This window comes from Indicator indicator, chromosome 14 (genome assembly GCF_027791375.1).
Source record: "Indicator indicator isolate 239-I01 chromosome 14, UM_Iind_1.1, whole genome shotgun sequence".
Classification (NCBI taxonomy): domain Eukaryota; kingdom Metazoa; phylum Chordata; class Aves; order Piciformes; family Indicatoridae; genus Indicator; species Indicator indicator.
The window spans coordinates 7,149,150-7,172,809 of NC_072023.1; the positions used below are offsets into that span (position 1 = coordinate 7,149,150).

At 46.7% G+C, this 23,660-nt stretch overlaps 1 protein-coding gene across 1 annotated transcript in view; it reads right to left on the reverse strand.

Annotated features, from left to right (window-relative positions):
• Positions 1-23,660, reverse strand: part of ZC3H7B (zinc finger CCCH-type containing 7B) — a 46,443-nt gene that overhangs the window by 15,540 nt on the left and 7,243 nt on the right. The window contains exons 3-16 of the mRNA XM_054386807.1: positions 22,585-22,618; positions 22,020-22,217; positions 21,022-21,180; positions 17,198-17,278; positions 15,267-15,323; positions 13,602-13,644; positions 8,847-9,082; positions 7,150-7,498; positions 6,178-6,230; positions 5,115-5,220; positions 4,867-5,028; positions 3,836-4,041; positions 1,605-1,705; positions 736-917 (exon numbers count right to left, since the gene is read on the reverse strand). Coding sequence (XP_054242782.1) covers positions 736-917; positions 1,605-1,705; positions 3,836-4,041; positions 4,867-5,028; positions 5,115-5,220; positions 6,178-6,230; positions 7,150-7,498; positions 8,847-9,082; positions 13,602-13,644; positions 15,267-15,323; positions 17,198-17,278; positions 21,022-21,180; positions 22,020-22,217; positions 22,585-22,618 — 1,967 coding nt within the window. The remainder of the gene's footprint in view (positions 1-735; positions 918-1,604; positions 1,706-3,835; positions 4,042-4,866; positions 5,029-5,114; positions 5,221-6,177; positions 6,231-7,149; positions 7,499-8,846; positions 9,083-13,601; positions 13,645-15,266; positions 15,324-17,197; positions 17,279-21,021; positions 21,181-22,019; positions 22,218-22,584; positions 22,619-23,660) is intronic.

Genomic DNA, 23,660 nt, shown 5'->3' on the forward strand with positions numbered 1-23,660 from the left:
GCATCAAGAGAAACCTTCCAACATGTCAGAGAGAGAGGACTGAAAGTGCCAGATGTGGCAGGGTCATTATATGAGTGACAATTTATGCAATAGCTGGTAGGTTTAAGTTGGAAGTTCTTTACAATGAGAGTGGTAAAATACTGCAACAGGCTTCCCAGGGATGTGGTTGAGGCCCCATCCCAAGATCAGACTTGATGTGGCTCTGGGCAGCCTGATCTAGTTGGAGATGTCCCTGCTGACTGCAGGGGGGTTAGACCTTTGAGGGTCCCTTCCAACCCAATGCAATCTGTGAATCTGTGAAAATACCAAGTATCTTGCCATTCCCCACTGCTGGTGAATTTGTTTAGAGAAACTGGAGACTTCCTTTATGTAACTGCTTTGTTACCTGTGCACACTGCCACTCTAGCTGCACCAGATGCTCACTCAGGGGCTCAACTGATGTCTAGGGTCTTGCATAGGATCTAAACACCTCTGGGGATTCAGTCCTACCCAATAATCATTTTAACTTATGCAGCTGGTCCCAAGGGAACAGCTTCCTGATCTGCAGATTACAGTAGCACATGTAAAGGGACAAGGGCCAAATCACCTCACAGAACATCTCTGCTGTGTCTCTGAGGAGACAGTGAGTACACGCAAAAGCGAGTAGCTTCTCAGTACTCCCAAATCACCCTCTTCCCCTCTCAGCCGGCCCTGGCGAGTGGATGCATCACCAGCCCTGTACCAAGCAATACTCACCTGAATACTGCTGCAGCAGCCAAACCTTGAGCTCAATGAAGCTGTGAGCGAAGTGGCAGCTGTCCTCCCGCAGGCAGCCGTAGCGCACCTCATGCCGGCACACGTCGAACTGGAAGTGCTCCTGGAACTGGCGGATCTTGGAGTATTTCAGTGAGGTGGAACGCACGATGTGGACCAGACACCTGCAGCCAGGACAGAAACACAAAGCACCAGAAGGTCAAATCTTCACTTACATATGACTTTCTGCCTTACATATGACTTCCATTTGGCTGGGCAGGCAAAGGACACAGAAAAATCAGCTCTAGGAGAGGCAGACTCCCACTGGGAAAACCAAACCCCTGTGTTTTCCCACCCTATCAACCCTTGGTAGGTATTTTCAATCTGCTCAGCCCATGGGTGATGCTCTGCTTAAGTTCAGGTATCAGACACATTTCAAAATAGGCAGCAAAGATACCAACTCCTCTGACTCAGCAAATCCCTCGGTCTCAGGTTGCCAGGAACCAGAAGGGGGTTTGTATTACTGTGGACTTGACATGGTTCTTATACTTGTTTTCCCAAACATTCATTACCAGCCAGTCAGAGACAGGATCCTGAGCTGGAGGATTTTCAGTTTGACCTTTATGTAAAGGCCAAACTGAAAGGCAAATTAAGCCAATGGAAAATGTAGGCTGACTCCAAAGGGCTGAAATCCCTCTGCACCAGGAGCAAACAAGGAGAGTGAGGGACACAGAGCTATTTATCATGCTTTGAGCTGCCCTCTGATTGGAACCCATGGAGGGGAAAGAAAGAAGGAGACCACGATCCTAGAGTTAAACTGGCTGGACTTGTGAGAGATTGCTTCCGTCACAGCACAGAAAATATTCACTCACTTGTTGTCATGGAAACTGTGCTTGGCAGAAAGATTGGAGCAGACAGATGGTGTGTCCTTGGTCCCTTTGCTGATAATCCGGGGTTTGCTGTCAAAGCAAATCTGAGAAAAGAAGAATTAGCATGCTGGGAAAATCTTAGAGAGCAGTGAACCAGAGCCACTTCACTTGAAGGGCAAGAAGAACCAGAGCCAGCCTATTCTAATGTTCAAAGTTAGAAGAAGCCTGGTGAAAACTTTGTGGTAGGGCTTTAAAATAAAGCAAGCAAATTTTTGGAAAAGCTTCTCGACAACATTTTTTGGCTTATTCTCAACAGTATTTTCCATTGTGGTTGGAAAAATTTTGGTCTGAGCCACATATTCTTTCCCAGTTAGCCAGCAGAGCAAGAACAAGGAGGGAACGATGGGGAGAACTAGAAGAACAGCCAGTTGACAAAGAACATGTGTGTTCACATGTACCACTGCCAGTGTGGGGAACTCTGCTGCAGAGCACCAAGATGGTACAAGCCAGTCCTTAGCAGGCCAACTCAGTGGCTGAGCACAGACATCAAGTGGAATTCATTGCATTTTGGGGTTCTGATGTCTTAAGTAGCTGGAGCTAAGTTACAATTCAAAGCAACATCTCAAGAGAGAGGAAGAGACAGGTGAGCCCATGAGAATGTCTGTATCTGGTTCAACTGCAGGGCTAGAAGCCAAACTACCTCTGCTTTCTCCCATGCAGCTGCATCCACTGCTCATTGTTCTTCTGAGAGCAGGGCACTGGCTGGGACATTTAGGATCATAAAATTGTTTAGGTTGGAAAAGATCTTTGAGATCCAGTCATTAACTGAACACTGCCAAGTCCCACTAAACCATGTCACTAAGCACCATATCTACACACATCTTTTACAAAGCCCCAGAGATGGTGACTCCAGTACTTGCCTGGGCATCCTGTTCCAATGCTTGACAACCCCTTTCATGAAGAAGTTTTTCCTAATACTCAATTTAAACCTCCCCTGGTGCAACTTGAGGCCATTTCTTCCTGTCTATCTTCCTTGTTACTTGGGAGGAGATTATCTTCTACCTCACTATACCTCCTTTCAGGCAGCTGTAAAGAGTGATAAGGTCTCCCCTGAGCAATCCCAGCTCCCTCAGCTGCTCATCATAAGACTTACACTTTAGACCCTTCTCTAGCTTTGTTGCCTTTCTTTGGACACACTCCAGCACCTCCATGTCTTTATTGAAGAAAGGCCCAAAACTGAACCCAGTATTTTAGTTGCAGCCTCACCAGTGCTGAATACAAGGGCACAATCACTTTCCTGCTCCTGCTGGCCACACCGTTTCTGATACAGGCCAGGATGCTGGTGGCCTTCTTGGCCACCTGAGCACACACCGGCTCATGTTCAGCCAGCTGTTGACCAACACTCCCAAGTTCTTTTCTGCCAGGCAGCTCTCCAGCCACTCTGCACCAAGCCTGCAGTGTTACATGGGGTTGTTGTGACCCACATGACAGGACCAGCACTGGTGCTGTTGAGGCATTGTTGAACCTCATACCATCAGCATCAGCCCATTGATCCAGCCCTTCCAGATCCCTCTGTGGACCCAAGGCTGCAGTTCTACTGACCCTCCTCCTTATTTCTCCAAAAACCAAAAACTACATTATTTCATGATCACTGTGTCCATGATGGCCTCCAATCATCACATCACCCACAAATCCTTCTGTTTGTGAACAGCAGGTCCAGTGGGGCACCTTCCCTAGTTGGCTCACTCACTAGTTGTGTCAGGAATTTATCTTCCACATGCTCTAGGAACCTCCTACACTGTTTCCTCTCCCCTGTATTTTATTTCCAGCAGACATCTGGAAAGCTGAAGTCACTCATGAGAACAAGGGTTAGCAATTGTGAGACTTCTCCCCACTGCCTATAAAATTATTTCACCTGCTTCTCAATCCTGGTTGGGTGGTCTGTAACAGATTACCATCATGACCTCTGCATGGGTGACCTTCTCCCTAATTTTCACCCATAAACACTCACCCCCACCATCTCCATCATTAAGCACTAGACAGCCAAAGCTCTCCTGAACATACAGGGCTAGCCCATCATCTCTCCTTCCCTGTACATCCCTTCTGAGGAGTTTATAGCCATCCATTGCAGCCCTCCAGCTGTGGGAGTCTTCCCACCATGTTTTTGTGATGTCAGCTATTATCAACAGTCCAGGTCCATACTGAAGAAACAATGCAGGCTGCCTGCTCTGTACCTCACAGAGGAAGGTGAAGATGCCCTGATGTTCCTTGAGGAGCTTGGCAATGGTGAGGCTGCTCTGCTTGATACCACCTAGCGGGTCAAAGAGGAGGTCACGGTTGAGGGTCCCCTTCCTCTCCTCTGTCCACACGTCGATCTCTTCCTGGTGGTACGCGAAGGTGCAGTTATCTCCGTACTTACAGTCCTGCTTGTTAAGCATATCTACAAAGCAACAAACAGCACACACCACCACACAGGGAGGGCGGCCCAGTCAGAAACTAAACTCTCTCTCCCGTCTCCTCCCACTGCCCACACCACACAAGGAGCTGAAAGCAAGAAAACACAGAATTAAATAAAAAAAAAAACCAAATCAACAACACAACCCCCCCACCAAGTTCATCTATACCAAGACACTCAGGAAAGTCAACGCAAACTGCTGAGTCGTGACAATCTCAAGTAATGCCATCTGTTCTGGAATCTGCCTCAAAATGGAGGCCTGCCTCTCAAAATCCAGTGCCTAGCCACAATTTAACCAACCCCTGTTATCTTGGACCTTGCAATGTCCCCACCTCATTATCTACTTCATAATGACACTGCCTCATGGACCAGTCCCATCACATTGCCTGCACGTAGGGAGGGGTGGGCTAGAGCAAAGGAGGAGGCAGAGAGAGCTTTTCCCTAGGTAGAACCACAGCCCTGCCATGGGGCTGCTTGCTAGAAAGGGACTAATGAAGGCACATGTACAGGAGACAAGTACTCAGGAAAGCCCACATCAGCAGGGCAGCTTTGAGTGCTTGGCTGTGCTCAGAAACTTGCTATGCCTCTGCAACTCTTCTGCTTCATCAGTTTAAAAGCTGCCTGTTCTCCACAGCATTAGGAGCTCATTACCTTTCATTGTACTGAGCCCCTCAGCCCATAGGCTACTGAAGGGACAGGAAAACCCCAAAGACAGTAGGAGATAGCAAGCGGAATTCTTCTCCCAACCTCCCCTGGCACACGCCGTACAGTCCCTTCCTAGCCACTGACAGTCTTATCCCTCCAGATCACCTTTGCACAGGTAGTAGGATCCTACAAAGTTGGTTTTGGTAGGGCGAGGACGGATCCTCTTCCAGGTCTTGTCTTCTGAGTTCTTCAGCCTGCCCAGCAGGATGTCGCGCTTGCACTTGTGCTCCAAGCCTTCCCGGTAAGTGTAATCGCCAGCCTTGGGCCCTGCAGGACAGAACAATCCCATCAGCCTGGGGAGAGGCAGACCCTCCCCCAGGCCACTGCCCTGGGTGGCAGAGCAAAGGCATCACCTGTTTTGGGGTAGCAGATATGACAGGCTTGTTTGAAGACATGAGTAGCTGCCAGAGGGTTCTTCACCAGCAGGGCTGTGTTGGGCATTACTGGTTCTGGCAGGTGCTCGGTGACCTTGGGCACAGTTGGGTGACTCACTCCACCAAGGCTGACCTGAGAGAAAACACGTGTACCTCTCTCTGAGCTCTGCAGTCACATGGGTAAGAAACCCCTCTAATCCCCATTCCAGCTGCTCAAAAACCTTCCTGATTTTTTCTCTCCTCAAAACATTCACATCTGAAATTACGTTTCCAAAAGAGCTGCATGCAACCTTCTCACAGATAGCAAACAGCATGGTGTATTAACTTCAAAGGCAGGCCTCTTCCTCTTAGTAAAGGACATCAGTTTTATACCATGAGCCACAGAACTAAACAGCTCCCTCACCCCTTCCCATTCCTTCCATCATGACCAACTCTGCATGAGAAGGCTCTCAAATCAACCCTACCCCAACCTGGAAAAAACACAAACCACTTAAAAGTGAGTCTTCAGGGACTGAAGGACAATCTGAGGACAGAGAGTTACCTACATGTTGAAGTGGGAGGGGCAGCAAGATACCGTGAATTTAAGAATAATTCATGTCCAAGTTCGCTAAACATAGGTAATCCTCCCCTTTTCCTCCAGGGCTGGAGACATGAGACAGGAGCAGGACAGTGTCTCTGGAAAAGCCTCCTGACAGGGGCAGAGAGGAGCAAAGAACCTCACTAGTTTCCAGACAAAGCTGGCTTACTCCAGCCTGCTCTTTCTGTGGCTTCCAGACACAGTGGGACCCTGGCCTCCACAATCCCCTGTTGAGCCTAGAACCTAGGTCACACCATGTTTGCCTTGGTGACACAAACTGTGCTGACAAATTAAGATGGAGCAACCATCTTCCTAGTGACACTGCCTTGACACACCATGGGAGGCAACACTCACTGGGGGCAGGTTAAGAAGAGGGGCCCAAATTACCTACATCACCCAAGTCACTACTACCTTGGTTCCAGTGCACCCTGGGACATCAGCACGGGGGAGCGGCTCACTCACCACGGGGGATGGTTTTTGGCTGCCAGGTGGGTGTCGCAGTTCCTGAGGGCTAGTTTCTTCTGGGCAAAAGAAGGGGAGAAGAGCCCCCCAGAACAAAAACAATCATTTCACTTTCAGAGGCAGCGCTGCTCACAAAGAGACAAGTAAATGCTTATTAAATCTATTTGCTTTATTTCCACGGCATTTTAATATATTTTTGCCCAAACCACTGAAGTCTTGGAAAATATGTAGGAAAGGCCTTCCTGTTCCCCAAACCCTGCTGAACTCAACTCTATGCTGCTGAGCACTGACATTCTCAAGGTGGCAATTCTTAAGTAGCCCAATGCTGAGGTGAACCTGAGGCTTGAAGTGCTAACTGGGCAATCTCTGCTCTTCTCAAAATACTTTTGTTGCCGACATACCGCAATACAGGGGACAAGTTCGCCAAGGAGAAGCCTGCCTTCCCTCCTGAGACAGGAGGGAACTTACTCTTTGCCTACCATCCTCCTCCTGACCTGAGAGTGCAGTGCCCCATGCAACATGACATTCATTTTCCATCCAGAGATGAAAGAACTCCCTTAGGGTTCTGCCCAGTGCAACAAGGTCCCCAGGATTTTGCTCATTTGGTCCAAAACACCAGAGTCATTGGAGAGGATGGAGAAATCATGTTATAGCTTAGCACATTCTGTGAAGGGAGGTGTCCTGGACACCACGCTAGGTTTTAAATCTGATCACTGCTCATCACTATACACCTTTACTTTCCTTTCTCCTCTGAGATTTCACCCCATGCACATACTGGTTTCCTGGGATTACACACACCCATAGCCTCTCTTACTACTCCTGAGCTCTGTCCAAGACAACTCTCTGCTCTCTCCTACATTTATTTGCCTGTTGTGGAGCACAGAGCTATGTGACAGAAGCCCTATTACTGAAAGAAAGAATTCGTCAAGAATTCACAGGTAAAGCAAAACAAAACCCCCTCAGCCCCACACCTACCAATGGCAAAAGAATCCAAGGCATCCAGTGACCCTCTGCTTGTCCCAAAGGAGTCCAGCGCATCAAGCCGCGAGTCCGTGTAGGGCAGCAGGTCCAAGGAATCCAGAGAATCCAAGGTGGAGCCACCGCTTCCTCCCGGTGGAGCCTCGAAGGCTTCCAGGACAGAGGAGGATGAGAGCTGCTTGGTGGGATCCATCACCAGGCCAAAAGAGGCAGGTGGCAGCGGGGTGGAGACAGGGATGCTGGCTGTCACGACTGGGGGCAGCAGCGGAGTTCCCCCCGGAAACACAGGGATCAGCTGGGGCATCTCTGTTGGCAGGTTGGTAGGAATGGTGCCCTGGACCAGAGACTGGGGAATTGGGAAAATAAACAGCACATTAGAAATGGTGAGCAGAGAATGAGTGAGCACAGACAGCAACAAACTCCCACTCAACTATGTGCTGTACTATCTGAAGCAAACAGATAACGCGGCAGCTCCGGCCACCTGCAGGCCTCCCACAGACCTCCCAATCTATCCACGCAACAAACAGGCTGGATCAAGGTCCCCCAGGGTGTGTTGGGCTGCCTGAGCTCATCAGTCTACAAGTCAGAACCCTGTGCCAGGCGCTTAAATCAGCTCAGGCTGAGCCACAGTGCAGGACCAAAGACAATTACTCATGGCGCCTCTCCTCAGAGATTTTTGGCTTGAGAGGTGTGTACTGGTTTTGTACCAGACAGAATGGGGAATTTAACCCCAAAGATGAGTAAATAACAACACTTACTCAGAATTTGGAAGTTAAATGAAAATAATGTTTACAAAAGTAGACATAATATAAAAGGCAATAAACATGCACATATATAACCCAACAACAGCCCAGACTCCCCAGACAGAACCCCAAGGCTGCGTTGCGCAGCTCAACAAAATTATCTCTCTCTGTTCCCACAGTACCAAGACTTAGCTCCCACTCAGCATAACCCAAACAATAGTTAAACCAGGAGAGGGGAAGATGTGGGAGAGCAAGAGCAAAGCACAGGAGAGCAATGAAAGAGAACAAGCTGTACTTTGGATTATATGAAGATTTGCAGAGGAATGGGATGGGATCAAAATATTTCGTAATGTCCTGTCCAACCCCCTGGACTCCTGAATACCCTGGAAAACTTTTATTTACAACAGTACATTAGTCCTAAACCTGTAACAGGGTGCCACACATGAATTTGAGTATGTTGCTTCCAGACTTAAGTTGGCTCACATAACATCAGCAACACACAACTAAAATCCAGGGTAAGTAAAGAATACAGATTTGTCTCTGCTTCACCCAGACCTGTTCAAAGAGCTTAGACTGAATGCAACCTGCAAAAAATACAAGGAGATGAAAGCATGCCCACTGTATAAAACACATCTGGTGATTCCTGTTTCAGCACACTACTACCCTCAGGTCTGCTTCAACTCCATGGACAACAGAGGCCAAGGGGAAGGTGATGATGGAGGCAGGCTACCTTTTAAGGCACAGCTCCATGAAGCTGCACACAGCCAAGCAGGCTTGGAGGTGGTTCTTTAGCCCAAGACAGTTGTAGAAATAAAGGAAGGAAGGAATGAGTTTTGCCAGAGGAAGAGCTAGGAGGAATGAGTGACACAGAAAGAGAGGACCTGTTTGGACCAAGAAGCAGGGAGCCCATGCAGTGCCCACTCTTACTAGGGGATATGGTGACCCTTCAGCAAGGGAGTCCAGGAGGGAGTCCAGCTCTTCCCCAATGATGTCCCCATCTGTGAAGTCCTCCACGCTCTCAGGTGCTGGCAGGGATCCGCAGTCTGGAGATGGGAGCAAGCTGGCAGCAGGGAGTGAGGTAGGCAAGCCCTTTGCATCTGAGTCAGAGGGCAAAGGGGCCAGGCCCTCGCTCACAGGGATGGAGGTGGCCACAGGAGCTGGGAGGCACTGCAGGTCCATAGCACAGTCTGTGATAAGGGAGAAACAGAGCTAGTCACTCAAGAGAGCCTCTTGCAGGGCACAAGCAGAGTACAGCCTGGCAAACCCCATACTGCACAGCTCCACCAAATCACAAAAAAACAAGAATGTCAATCTCATGAGAGGAAGGGTTCTGGTCTCAAGTGTTCTTGCACTTTCATGTTTGTTCCTCATCTCCCATGGCTCACCAACAGTTGAAATATGCTCTAAGGATGAGTGCCCAGACTGACTGCTAGGATTTGGCAAGCACATACAATAACCAGGAACAACACAAACCTGTGGCTCAGCAGTTACTGAGGTCACTGTGGCCAAGACTAAAGGCCAGAGGCACACAATCCAATTTCTCTATTAACCCAACAACTAGTGTTTTCTTTCCTGTTCCTCACTAATGCATTTGCAGAGATCACTGCCTTCTCTATTCCTTGGAGCTTGGATATCCCAGCTAAAAGGGTACTCACACAACACTCCCTAAAACCTCTGGCCTCCTAAATGGCAAAAGACAGAAAACACAAGGTCCTGCTGGGAAGACAGTCAGAGATCAGATGCTCAGACTAGGCTGTGCTAACGTGTCCCCCCAGAAAAACCCCATCAGACTCACTCAGCTGTCTCCACCCAAGTAAATTCCTTGCTCATGAGCGCTTCCTGATGTCTGCAGGTGGGAAGTTGCTACCCACACTCCCCCTTCAACACCTCAGCAGGAAACATCCCCTTGGGAACTTGTGTGAGTTCAGGGCTGGGGCAGGAGAGCGGCAGTGACTTCCCTTCAGCCTTCCTTGCCTGTCCAATACATTACTGCAACAATAAGGCGTTCCCATCATGCAGTATAAACCTCTGTTAAGTGAAGTTAAGGTTACAAGCACATATTCTTCACAGAAGAGCATTTTATTCTCAAAAAAAAAAGGTTAAAAAAAAGGTCAAATGTTAGAAATTTGGAAAATGCAGCATTACATTTGCAGTTCTCAAACCAAGCACCCAAACTACCTTAATTCTGCCCCTGTGCAGATGTCCTGGAACAAAAGAAAAGAAATAAGACAAAGATGCTACCTTCTCCATCCACATACCCAGTGGCTCCACTGTAGCTGTGAGAGTCTAAGGCTATAGGCAAGGCAAGGTTTGGAAGGAAAGACAATAGCTTTTATTGCAAAGATTGATAAGAATGGGAAGGAAACTAGAAAAGCTCCTGAGACACAAATCTTGATACACTGAGAAATGCTGCATCCTGTCTGTACAAGCTCTGCTCACTCAGCCCCCACGAGAACACAACCATCCCTCTCTAACTGGGACTGGGCAAGTGAACCATGTTGCTGCCCTCCACACTGCACGTTCACTGATCTAGGACTGTGTTGCTACCCTGCTGGTACCCTTCTTAAGTGAGCTCAGCAAATCAGCAATTCCTGCAAACCCCAAAGTCCTGAACAAAACAAAAGCAGAGACCACATACACAGAGAGCCCTTATCCCTAACCCCCCCAGGAGCACACCACCACCACACCCTGCAACCTTTCTTCTGGCATTTGTGGTGAATGGTCCACATGGATGGACCTTGCAAAGCCAAGGCTGCTGTGCCAGGCACAGGAGGCTGAGCTGTGACAGAAGGCAAGGAAAGCAGGTGGGAAGCAGCAAGAGGCAGTCACAGGTCCCTCTCCACAACCTCATACATGTGACTGAAGGAAAGCACAGGTATGGTACATCCGTGGTACCTTATGGGATCCAACACAGGTTTTCAGCACTGCAGCTGGACACATTCCCCAGAGGCAGCAGCTCAAATGAAAGCTGTACATGTCCTTAGTTTTGCAGATGTCCCTCAGATCAGGCTCAGCTCCAACCCCATGACCCCTTGCGACCACTTCTATCAGCCCTCTGGTGTGAGTCCCCCAGCCATGCTCAGGAGCCAGCTATCCAGCCTCCCTCAGTGCTGGCCTCATTGCTAGTAGCTCAGCCAGATTTCTCTCAGTACAAAGGGACAGTTTGTGCCTTCCCATTTTTCCAAAGCTTAAATTTGGAGTACTGTCAAGATCCCTCCAGGGGCCAACAAGAAGTTCAGGACATGCTGCAAGGGCCAAGGACACAAGCAGCAGGGAGCAAAGCGGTTCACAGTGACAGGGCCCCAAAGGATCCAGAAGTTCAGTCCTTTTCCAGGGAATGAACGGGGCCCTTTGGTTCCCACTCAGACTGAGAAGCAGAGGAAAGAGGCCCTCACACACCCTAAGAGGCTCAAAACCCTGAAAAGCTGAACACAACCAAAAAAGGCAGAGAATGATGCAGATGGTACAAGACAGCTCACTGCATGTGAAGGGTTAGAAGAGCAGGGACCGAAAGATTCCACTACTTGCAAGGGACAGAGGGGAGATGCCTGCTCCCCTCTGCTCAACCACCCAAACCTTCTCATTCCTTCAGCCATTTCCTTGCATTCCCCTCTGTCCAATGGTTTTCCCTATCCTTCCTTTCCCATTCCTGCTTTCCTCAGGACGCCCTATCTGCTGACATCACTTACCAGCCACCATGCCCACACCTTATACTCTCCCTTCCAGAGAGCTCATACCCTTCCTGCATGCACCTCATATTTGCTCCACCTTAAAACAATACAACCCTGGTGGAAGGGGTCCATAAAAATGGTCAGAGGGCTGGAACACCTTTCCTAAGAAGATGGCCTGACAGAACTTGGTTTGTTCAGCCTGGAGAAGAGAAGGCTCCAGGGGAGACGTTATAGCAGCCTTCCACTGCCTGAAGGGGGCCTACAAAAAAGTTGGGAGGGACTGTTTACAAGGGTATGCAGCAACAGGACAAGGGACAATGGTTTTAAACAAGAGAAGGGCAGATTTAGTTTGGACATTAAGAAGTTCTTTACTATGAGAGTGGTGGAACACTGGAACAGGTTGCTCAGGGAGCTGGTGGAGGCCCCATCCCTGGAGATATTCAAGGTCAGGCTTGATGGGGCTCTGAGCAACCTGATCTAGTTGGGGATGTCCCTGTTTACTGCAGGAGTGCTGGCCTAGATGACCTCTAAATGTCCCTTCCAACCCAGTGCATTCTGTGATTCTATGATTCTATTCTATGAAAACAGCCTTCTTTGAGGAGCAGATCACACGCCTACCTCCCCCTGATTTCTGCCACTGCTGTGCCAACTAAACCCCATGTATTACTATTAGAAGGTCAATGTGGGTCTTGTCCCTCTGCTCACCCAACCAAGTCTCTCTATAGCTTCTCTGGCTATACAGCAGTCTGTCCCAGAGGAACAAATACAGTGCTTTTAAAAGCCCTGTTTCTAGCTCCACTTGCCATAACAGCAGTGGTTCCCTGGTGCATTAGCTGGCCAAAGGCCATAATGAGCCAGAGCTGAGCCATGATCTGTACAGGGCAGGGCTGACTCAATCAGATGACCTCAAGCGAAGCATGGGGGAAAGGGCTTCAGGAGTCTGCATCTTAAAACCAAACCAAACAAAACAACAACAAAACAAAGAACCTTGCTGAAGAAACTCTGAATCTGAAACTCTCGAGGTATCCAGCAACCACAGCCCTCCTGGTGTCACACCTCTCTCAGGACAATGGGTTAACACGGAATTTCAGTGCTTTTGTAGATTTCCAAGCAGTAAAGATTCTCTCTGTTTGAACTGCAGCAAAGGTGGCATGCTACTCTTACACCAAATTCTGATTAGATAAAGAGCTGACTGGATGTAGTCACTCTTTACTCTGCAGCAGGAGTCCAGCCCAGTTTAGTACAGCAAGAAGATGGGAAAAACTCTCCTTAGTTCACAGAACTCAGTCTCATGATTGCATGTAGCTTTCAGATACTGCACTGACATTCAACAGAGATCTAACATGTTTTCCAAAGCACCCGAATAATGAAGTTAGTTTCTTTCTAGAAATGGAGAAATTGCTACTTGCAGTGGTAAGTCTTCACATTTATCTTCACACACAGAGATACCTTTCAAAGGAACAGACTGATGTGCTCAGAGGCACAAATTCAGTGCTCCAGCACACAACAAAGGGCAAAGCACATAGCATACTTTCCACAGGGGCAGAGTTAAGATTACTTGTTTCCCAGCATGAGAAAAGCAGCTCCAGAGCCCTCCTTCTGCTCCTCCTGGGTGCCTAATCCCAAACAGGGCTATCCATGGGTCCCTCCCAGCTCCCTTCATTTCCTCCACCTCAACATCTTGGAGGACCATATGCGCTCAGACCAGAAACAGCTGCCTACAACCTTAACTTGACTTTATCTGAAGTGTTTTGGCTGGAAGCAGAGTTTCAGAAGCTTTGCCAAGGCCAACTTTAACAAAGCACAACTGGAGAGAACTGTGTACCTCAGCAGACCCTTTCGATTCCCAAACCTGTCTCTCACTGGGCCTGGACAAAAGCTTTTCTGCAGGAGAAATACTCCTGTTTCCCACTGGCTTTTCCTCCTCCTCCTAGTTACCAAAGCCAGGGATGTGCAGAGGAGACACACATGAAGAATGCCAAATCCTGGCCAGATACCTTACAAAAGGCACAAAAATCAGAGAAGATGTCTTTACCTGTTTCGATGTCATCTATTGAACCCAATCCATTGGAAGCGGTCTGAAAAGAGGTCATAGGAAAGGGAAGAGAAAAATAGCAACAGAAATTAATATTAAAAAGATATATATTCACACTTCACAGATAAGACTCTTTACTCTTCCCTAAATGCACCCCACCCTCTCTTTTCTTTCATGGCCTCTTTCAGGCCAAGAGCAGTGAAACCAACAAACTTTAAGAGGCCATTAAATACAAAGTGCCTGTTCATTGTTGTCTCTCTCAGTGGACAAACCTTATTGCTGTAAAGGAATACCTGCCCTGCACCAATACCCAACCACATGAGCAATCTGTACCTAGAATAGGTAGAGAAGAACTCTGTGTCCCAAGTGCCAGGACACATCAAGTGGTCAGCCCCGTGCAGTGTGAGATCTGATTAGCCTGACCTTACACAATGTTCCTTTCCTTAGTTCACATATGGTACAATGTACCAACCACAAACTTTTACAGCAAACTCAAAACAGGAAAAGCTTTCCTCTGAGACAACTGCTGACTTGGGAGCTCCAGGCAAGGAATATAATGACCTCATATTTTACAGAAACATAAACAGAGGTAAGTACCCCTGCCTGCAGCTTAAGCTTCAAAAGGCACAAGTAAAGCCTTATCACTCTTAAGATACTGCCTCTGATGCAACAGTTTTTGCAGCTTCTGGCTTGTGCACTATTTACATTTCTTGCAAAAGGCAAGATTTTCAAAGTAAAAACTAGGCACAACTATTAAAGCAAGCTGAGTGGCTTCCCTAGGAAGATGTGAAGACAAGGCACTCAGCCATGGGAGGTAAAAACCAATTCTTTAGTATCACAGCATCACAGGATGTTAGGGGCTGGAAAAGACCTCCCAAGGTTATCTAGTCCAACACCCCTGCCAGAGCAGGACCATAGAATCTAGCACAGGTCTCACAGGAACACATCCAGATGGGGCTGGAAAGTCTCCAGAGAAGGAGACTCCACAACCTCTCTGGGGAGCCTGTTCCAGTGCTCTGTGACCCTCACACTGAAGAAGTATCTCCTCTTGTACAAAATTACAGTTTTTGTGGCTTTATAGTTTGTTTGCTTTAAGGAGTAGTGTGAAGTATCAAACAGCCTGCAAAAATAGCAAGAGTTTGGTTGGTTGTTTTTTTTTTTGCCTAGTGGTGGAACAAGAAAATCAGCATTTTCTTGTATTTTAGCTTAGTATTTGTACAGTGCCCTGCCCAAGTTGGATCTCCCAAGTGCCAGGATGATACCAATGATACATAAACTGTGCATACACCTTGCTCAGTACATCACATAGTTTAATTTTGCATGTTTCTTCAGCATTTGCATTTTCTGACTTTTACATAGCATTGCCCAAACTATGCCAAAACCTGAAAACTAAAACTTGAAAGTGCAACAGAAAGCAAACATTCACAGTACCTAAGAAAAAAAATCAAACACATTCAGTGATCTAATTACTGGCACTAAAAATCTTGTCACTAGATATTATTTTCAAGGAAATTAATTTTCTTGGCAATATTTCTTGAAGAGGAAAACACTAATTAATACATTCAAATCCTAAAAGGCAGTTATAATTTTGCATGTAAACAGAACTGTGAAGCATTCTAGTAACCCAGTCTATGAACAGTAACAACCACAGGATGCAAACTCTACCTGGTTTGACAAATTGATTGATGTGCCATTACTGAGTAGTGAGAATGTTTCCAATTCCTGCTGCAAGGAAGAGAGAGGTCTTAGAACACAGACAGCCCAAGAGTGTTTGTAGACTCGGTAAAGCTGGGTTACAATAGTTTCCTCCCAGGTACTGCCCATAAAAAAAAGTCACCCCACCTGTGACACAAGTTTTCTGAAAGGGCTACGTGTTTGTTCTGGACACCTCAGTGCAAAACACCCAACATCCACCACACAAAACCTCCCTGAGGAACAGAAGTTTTGGTCTTCTCTTTAAGAAATTACTGCTTTGGATGACAGCTCTGGATTGAAAACTGGAAGCCAACACAAGTACAAGCAAGGTGTTATCAATCACTCAATTTCAAATAATAGAAAGCATTTTGGAGGTTTCTTTTACATTTTAATTATAACATAGAAATTGTTTAAGTCCCTCACAGCTGAGTAACATGACAGCAGCAAAAACATGGCAGGGCCAACACAGTGAGCAGATACAAAAAACATTTGTATAACACTTTCCTTTCGTAGAATCATTGAATAACTTTGGTTGGGAAAGACCTCTAAGATCATTGGGTCCAACCATCAACCTAGCACCACCATGGCCATTAAACCATGTCCTGAACATGCTTCTTGAACACCTCCAGGGATGGTGACTCCACCATCCCCACAGACAACCAATTCCAATGCCTGAACACTCCTTCCATAAAGAAATTTATCCTAATATGCAACCTAACCCTCCCCTGGCACAATTTCAGGCCATTTCCTCTCATCCTATCACCTGATACTAGAGAGAAGAGACTGACCCCACCTCACTACAATCTCCTTTCAGGTAGTTGTACAGAGCAATGAAGTCTCTCCTCAGCCTCCTCTCCTCCAGACTAAGCAATCCCAGTTCCCTCAGCTGTTCCTCAGAAGACTTGTTCTCCAGACCTTTTGCCAGCTTTGTTGCCCTTCTTTCTTGAGACACAATCATTTCAGAGTGTTGAGAGCTGCCATAATCTCAACTTTTTTTTGAGAGCAGCCCAATCATATGTGAGGTCAGTCAGAGAGAGGAGTAAGATGTCAGAGCCAAATTTACCCCAAAACCTCTCTGTGAACTGGATGCCTACCTATCACTTTACCACATCCTGCAAAGGTGCCCCTCTGGTGATGGAACATTCTGGCTGTTTAACATCCCTGCACATGGGAATGAGGATGCAAACATAAGTCTCAACTACTAGCTAACATTCTCTATTCCTGAAAATTCATCCTGGGATTTTAGGCGACCAAGGCAGCTTCATCCAAGAGTGCTGGCAGCAGCCTAACGCCCTCTAGCTCCATCCCAGGGTATACATTTAAACACCAACAGTGCACCAGCTACAGCAGCACTTTTTTGCAGAGCCAAGTGAAGGATCCAACCACTGACATTAATTAATTGTACCTCTGGCATGCTTTTTGCTGCCTCCTTTCCTAGGATCTGACCAGATGTGTACCTCTTGCAGAGCTTTCCCCCACCACAGAGAAGGTGTAAATATGGGACAGGAACCCTCCATAACCATGGGGTTCCATCCTCCATAACCATGGGGTTCCATCCTCCATAACCATGGGGTTCCATCCTCCATAACCATGGGGTTCCATCTTCCAATCTCATAACAAGGAAAGGACCATGGTGCAAAATCTCCTTTGGGATCTCCCTCCCCCCAAAAAACACAACCTCCCAGTGCATCAGAGGCCTCTCCTGCAGCACCAGCCTGGCTCTGCTTATCTTAGCTGGGGACTCAGGGCAAAGTGAGTCAGAGGGTCAGGACAAGGAAGGTATCCAGGAGCCTGCTAGAGGGATTGCAGCGTGTATGTGTGCAAAGAGCAGCACCTACCACTCTTCCAAAAGTACACCTGAAAGAGCCAAAGAGCAGCTTCTAAGAAGAAAGAAGTCATACCTGAGGTCGTTTGTAAGCTTTTCGAACCCTCAGTCCCAGCTTCTGGGCAAGCTCCTGTCCCAGCTGCGTGACACTCTCATCCTGGGGACAAAACCATTGGCAGGACACTTTCAGTTCTGCCTTTGTGGCACACACAGTGAAGTAAACAGGAATGCAGTTATCCACACTGGGCTGCACCAGCAAGCCTCACTTGTAAACAGCAGCAAGTGGACAACTGCCAGAGCAGCCCTAGGAGGCCATGCAGATCTGAGCTTTTCTGTCTTTCAGCCCTGCTGAGATACTGAGGTTGCACCATGAGCTCTCTGCTACACTTTTTTGATGCTGTAGAAAATAATAATCAAACGTCTGCACCCACTCTCTGAAAGCAGGCTTTATGAATCTTGCTGCTAAGGTTGCTGGGCTGTCAAGGTTGGCAGCAAGGGGGCTGATACAGCTTCCACAAGGTCTCTGTGGATTGACTAAGACACTTCACAAGATAAAACCTTAACAGGGAATAATGGGAAATTAATCTTAAAAGAAGGCAGAGTCTTGTGAAAGAAAGAGATTAGTGTGGATTGCTGAAATGGTACCTTGTTTTCCTGCTAATTACAATGTGAATACCCTATCCCCTGGACAGACCCAAGCTTTTCTATTTCACCAGCCAGGGGTGGGGAGTGGGAGGCTGTATCACACCTGGATAAGCACCAGGTGGTCCCAAAAGACACCAGGAGATCGAGATAAGGGAAAAGTAAATTTCTACCTTCCTATGTCAAGTTAGGAGTGATGAAATGACTGCCTTGCTTTGTTACTATTTTGTATATGAGACCCAGCTTATGTCTCAGAAGCTGTGTTAGCTTCTTGACATCACCCTGCTAGCACCTGATCCTGCTCAGGATGGTAATAAACTCAACATCTTGTCTCTGTGTGTGGGTTGGACTTTGCACACTGGGGGAACAATCCATTTTTGGGACAACACCTGTGTCTGGGAAGGTGTCTGCATGCCTTCCCTCTCTGACAGCTACAGAGTTAATAATCAGTTTCAATATGCAGACAGTATTTGCTAGCCTGTTTTGCTTGGTTTTAAAGCTGAAACCAAGTCTCAGCCTCCAACTCACTAGACACAAAGCATTTTGTCTGTGGTTCTGGTTAAACTGCCTCAGTTTAGTCAAGCTGATCCTTCTGCTTTCCACACTGCATGCCATTGACCACACTCACTGCTCATGCCCACCACTGAGCTTTAGACAAAGTTCTGGGCCACACTTCATTCACCTGCTCCAACCTCTCCAGTTCTGTCTGGACTAACAACCTGCCACAACCCTCACTTATTTATCAACAGCAGCTCTTTCCTTCTGCTTTCCTCCCTCTCCCTGCTCACAAAAAATATTGGACTACTTCAACAGTTTCTTCAAAGTAGGTAAAAAAATACATGCCCAACCTACTGCAATATCCCTCCCTAATGTCACATCTCCTCCTTCAACTCCAACCCTGAAGCTTGTTCTTTTCTCTCTACCTGTCATCCTGCTCTTTCCAACCTCCTGCCCTCAGGTTCATCACTTTCCTTTCACCTCCTCCCTAATCTCTGGTTCTTCCAGCTCACAGTATCAGAAACTTTTTCCTTCAATTTGGAGTGCCATTTTCTGACTGCACTTGCTTTCCCACACCCTCAGCATTGGTCTTGTCAATATCTTCTCTGACCTCAGTGAAGACAAAACCTATCTTGTCCATTTCCTCTTCTTTCTCCACCTCACAACCCTGCACAAAGCTCTTTCTCCTCCTGAAACCATCCCTGCACCCTTCAGAGACCTCCTCTTAGTCAAATCTCATGGTCACTGCTCCTTCTTCATTGTCTTCCACCTCTCAGACCTTTCTAACACCAATCACGTTTCATTGCTCTGATTGCTTCTGGTCATTCTGCCTGTCTAAACACCCTCTCAGCTCTCTCCCAAAGTCAGCCATTTTCCACTCCCTGTGGAAAACTCACCAGAAAGACCTCTGATGTAATGTCTTTTCATTAATCTCATACTCACACCTACCAGGTTTACTCTATCCAACTCCACATGCCCAAGTAACTCCAAGACATCTCCTCAGATTTCTGGACAAGCTCAAGGATGTTTCTCTCTCTAAACTGCCTTTGCTGCCCTTCCCAATAACCCATAGTTAATTATTGTCCTTTTTGTCAGCAGGCCTGAGGCTTGGGGGCAGAGGGTTATTTGCTTGTCATGGGGGATTGGTATGGACTCCAATGTGGTAATTGAAGACACTTTATTAACTCACCTGAGGGCCTTAAATATGTGCCCAAAATAGCTGATGTAACATATGGGCAAAGATAGGAAACCTGCAGCTGTACTAATTTGAGAAACACATATTCTTTTCACTACTCAAAGTTGTTTCTACTTTCTCATCTACAAGGTCAGGACAGTCTTGGATAGATGACTTTCTTAGACAGCATTCCAGAAAGCTTTCATCCCACAGTTTTGAACTTACAAGCACAACACTTTTGTTACCTGCCTGATCTCTTAAAGAGGACTTAGATCCTGCTGTCCTACTCCCACATTTGCTCTTTGTCATCCCAAGGTCTTCCTTTAGCTTTCTCTTCCCTCAGCCAAATGCCACCTTCAGATGCTTACTACCTTCCACCTAAATGAATGGATGCTCTCCTCCAAGACCCTAAAAAAAACCCCAAGCCATACCATACACAAAACAAACAAGCAAGCATACAGAGGAGAATCAATTTCTAGCAGCACTGAGTATCTGCATCCAGAAACAAGTTAACTGTGCTAGAGAGTGAGCCAACTGAGTGACAAATCCTTCATCACCAGAAGTTTTAGTACAGGCTCTGCTTTGACCACAATGAAGTTCCCAGCTGCTACTGCAATGCAGCCTGGAAGTATCCATGTGCTCTGAAGGAAAGGAGTGAGATGATGGATAGCATGACTTGCCTTTGATGCAGAGAAGGCTTATGCTTTCTGATGATCAGGGTAAAAAGGCAATGGAGTATGTTTATTACAAGCCTGAACTGACTAGAACAGGGAATGCAGATCACTTCATATGGATTTTGTAAGGCTGAGCTTTCCTGCCACAGACAAGTCTGATAAACTGTAGACTATGGTAATTGTAGTAATAATAATAATGGGAGATATGTAAATCTAAGCATATAGGTAAAAAAAATTTCAATTCAGTGGCTGGCTAAAAATCTATCTAATCATAGTCTGGTTTCCTGTTCAATATTTGGCCTAAAAGGACACTCAACAAAAGTACTGTCAGGAAAACATCTAGGGCCTTGTATATGCAGATAGCTGCCTCCAAAGGTAAAATAATTTGCACACCTGTGAACATAAAAATAACTATGACATCATGTCAAGGATACTCTTGCATGTTCTTCAAGAAATAAAACACTTTATCAGTTTGCCCTAGCAATCAGGAAGCAAAACATGAGACATTACCTAACCCCCCCAAAAAGCAGACATGTTTTCCTTCCAGTCCTCCAGCCTGCATCTGTCCCATGCTCCTAGTCACTCCCATTAGACAAATAAACCCAGTTTAATTGCCTTAGTTCACATTTGGTTAAGGGATGCTTTTGTTCTTCACAAACAAGTCACCACACGTGCTGCCACTAACTAATGCCTCTGGCTGGCACTACCTGTAGAGGGTGACTTGGTCTGAAGAAACATGGGAGGTCAAACACCTTCTTCGAGTCAGAGAGACAGAATTTCTGGGCACAAGCACGTTCCCAGGAACGGCCAAGCTTCCTCTGCCACTATTCTCTGGCCTCATACTAAGCATGTAACAGAGGAGGAGTATGGTGGGCCACAGAAATGGAGATGAGTTTCGTGTCAAACACTTACATGTGGGAGGGACAGCAAGCAGCGGCTGTTGCACTCGTAAGCTTCTTTGTGTCTTCCAAGCTCGTTTAGGGAGCGAGCTTTCCGGAAGAGCGCTCGGATGTTCTCCTTGTCCAGGCTTAAAGCCTTCTCGCTGTCTTCCAGTGCTTTCTCATACAGCCCCTGCATGGAAGAGACCACTTGGGAGTCAGCTGAGGCACAGCAGACTAACTCCTCTTTCTGTGTGAATGCAAAGGCTTCATTTCCCAGTAGAAATTAGGAATAGCAGCTGGAAGGACGTAACTGACCTCACACACAGACCAGCATATGAACGCTCCAAACCTACAGCAGCAGAACATTTGGTTAAGTCTTGCAAAACTCAAAACATTTCAAAGTCAGTAAATGCCAGAATTCAGGCTGCTGGAGCAACCCTCCTGCCTCCCCCTCTATCTTGGCCATGTTGTATTTGACAGTCTTTAATTAAGTGGCTGCTTACTAGTTTTTTTTTTTGTGGGACTCAGCCTCATTATGAACAGGATGAACCTGCTCTGGGCTTGTGCCACACAGGAAAGCTGTTAGATTCCTCAGTAAGATGGAACCATGCAGCCTTTCAGAGTCTGAGTATTTCAGAATCCTTTTCCATGTATGTGCTGAAAGTTCTGTCAAGACCCAAAGCCTTCTCACTCAAAGAGGCAGAAGCCTCTAGTCAATAGTCAAAGAGTACTCCAGAGAAATGCTCAGTCACTACTGAAGGGCATTGGATTGTACTAACTCCTCACCAACATGGGCCAGAACAGCATCATCAGACCTGGCCTCCTCTCCTCCACATCCTTCTTCTGCTCTTAGAGGACACAGCTCAACAGTGGGGAGATACCAGATTTTTCTGTGTCATCATCTCCCCCGTTGTTAGAACAGAGAGTGGACAAAGCCAACTGAAACCCCTCTTAACATCTTTGCCAACTGCATGGCACTGCAACCATGGTCCTCCTTGGACCCTGGAGGCAACTTGGGAAGGTACTCACCATGGCAAAGTAGCAGGCAGCTCTGTTGACATGCAGCTTGCACAGGAGTTCCTTTGGGATGGTCACCTCATCGGAGGCTGCGTAATCTGCCACGTTCAGTCCTTCCACATACTGCACCAATGAAAGCTTGAAATCCTTCTCTCGAAACAAATCATTGCCCTCTGCAAACAGGTTTCTCACCAGCTTCTGCAAAAAGGCCTGGACAGAAAGGAGAGAGCAAACACCCTGAAGTGGTTATTCAGAGACAGGAGAGGTTTCCCAGTTTCCCATTCCTTTCCACATGCTTCCTGTCCATTAAGATTCTCTTGCCTCCCCGTCCACCTGTAAAACATCAGTCTTTTGACAGAGGAGAATAATCCAGGCAAATTTCCTTTCTTCTTGAAGAGGCAAGTGTCTTCTCCTTTCCCTGAAAGTTGTCATTGCCAGAACTGTAAACCTTTACATTATAAATTGTGACAGACTATCCTACACTCTCCACTTTTGGTATGTAAATCAACGGCTGTGCAACAGAACAAATCTTGCTAACCAGAGGACTCCCTGCTTCAGAAAACAAATTCTTCATTACCTCATAGTCTTCTTGGCTTAGGGGTAATGTGGACCTGAAAAAAACAGAAGAGAAAATGCTCATGGAACAGGAATCCATGCAAACCAGGGCTTTAGTCTGGCAAACAAATCATCTTTCTGGTTCTGTGTTGATCATTTTAGTGAGTTACTGAACATTTTATCACTTCAAAGGTATCTGGAGCAAAGACAACACAATTAGAATCCCTTCACAGAATTGTTTTGTTGTGGTTGGAAAAGACCTTTAAGATCATGGAGTCCAACTCAGCCCAGTCTGGTGCTAAACCATGTCCCTTGGCACCACATCTATGTGTCTTTTAAACGTCTTCAGGGATGGGGATTCAACCACTTCCCTCAGGAACCTATTCCAGGGACCATTATGCCCAGTGATGGCCACAGAGATGGTCAGGTCCCAAAGGCACATGAGACAATAGGAATCTTATTCTCAGCTATTTTCTGTGCATACATAATCCTCTGTAACACACCTTCAGATAGCCACCAAAAAACCCAAACATCTCTGAGAAAGTCCCATGAGAGACTGCCATGGAGAATACAAGTGTATTAGACAGGGGTATTTTAGTAAGTGCATCTGGCTCTAATGAGAGGCACCAGACTCCCTCAAACCACTGTGAGTCCAAAGACATACACTCACTTTCCTTGGTGTTGACTTAGCCACATGCTTTTAGGCCTACACCAAAAAAAGGAAAGAAGAAGACAGTGCAGGTTCTGGAGGACATTCAACTCCATCTGTCTTGGCCAAGGCTGCCAGGCTTTGCCACAACACTGTGTGGCTAACACCTACCCTACAACATTTAGGAGAACAAGATTTAGGAGAAAGATTTTGTTCTTTAAATCAGACCATTGAAGTCATCCTGGCTTGGTCCACTTGTATTGATATTTTCTCTTCCAGGAGAAAACAATAGGTTCTAAAATCCTTATCACCTTTCACAGCCCTCCTCACCTTTGAAACACAGCACTATATATACATGACCTTACTGATCAGAGAATAAACTTGTTTTAGATGTCATCTAATCTAATCATCATCTGCACTACAGGAAATGCCATGGCTCTGTAAGAAAT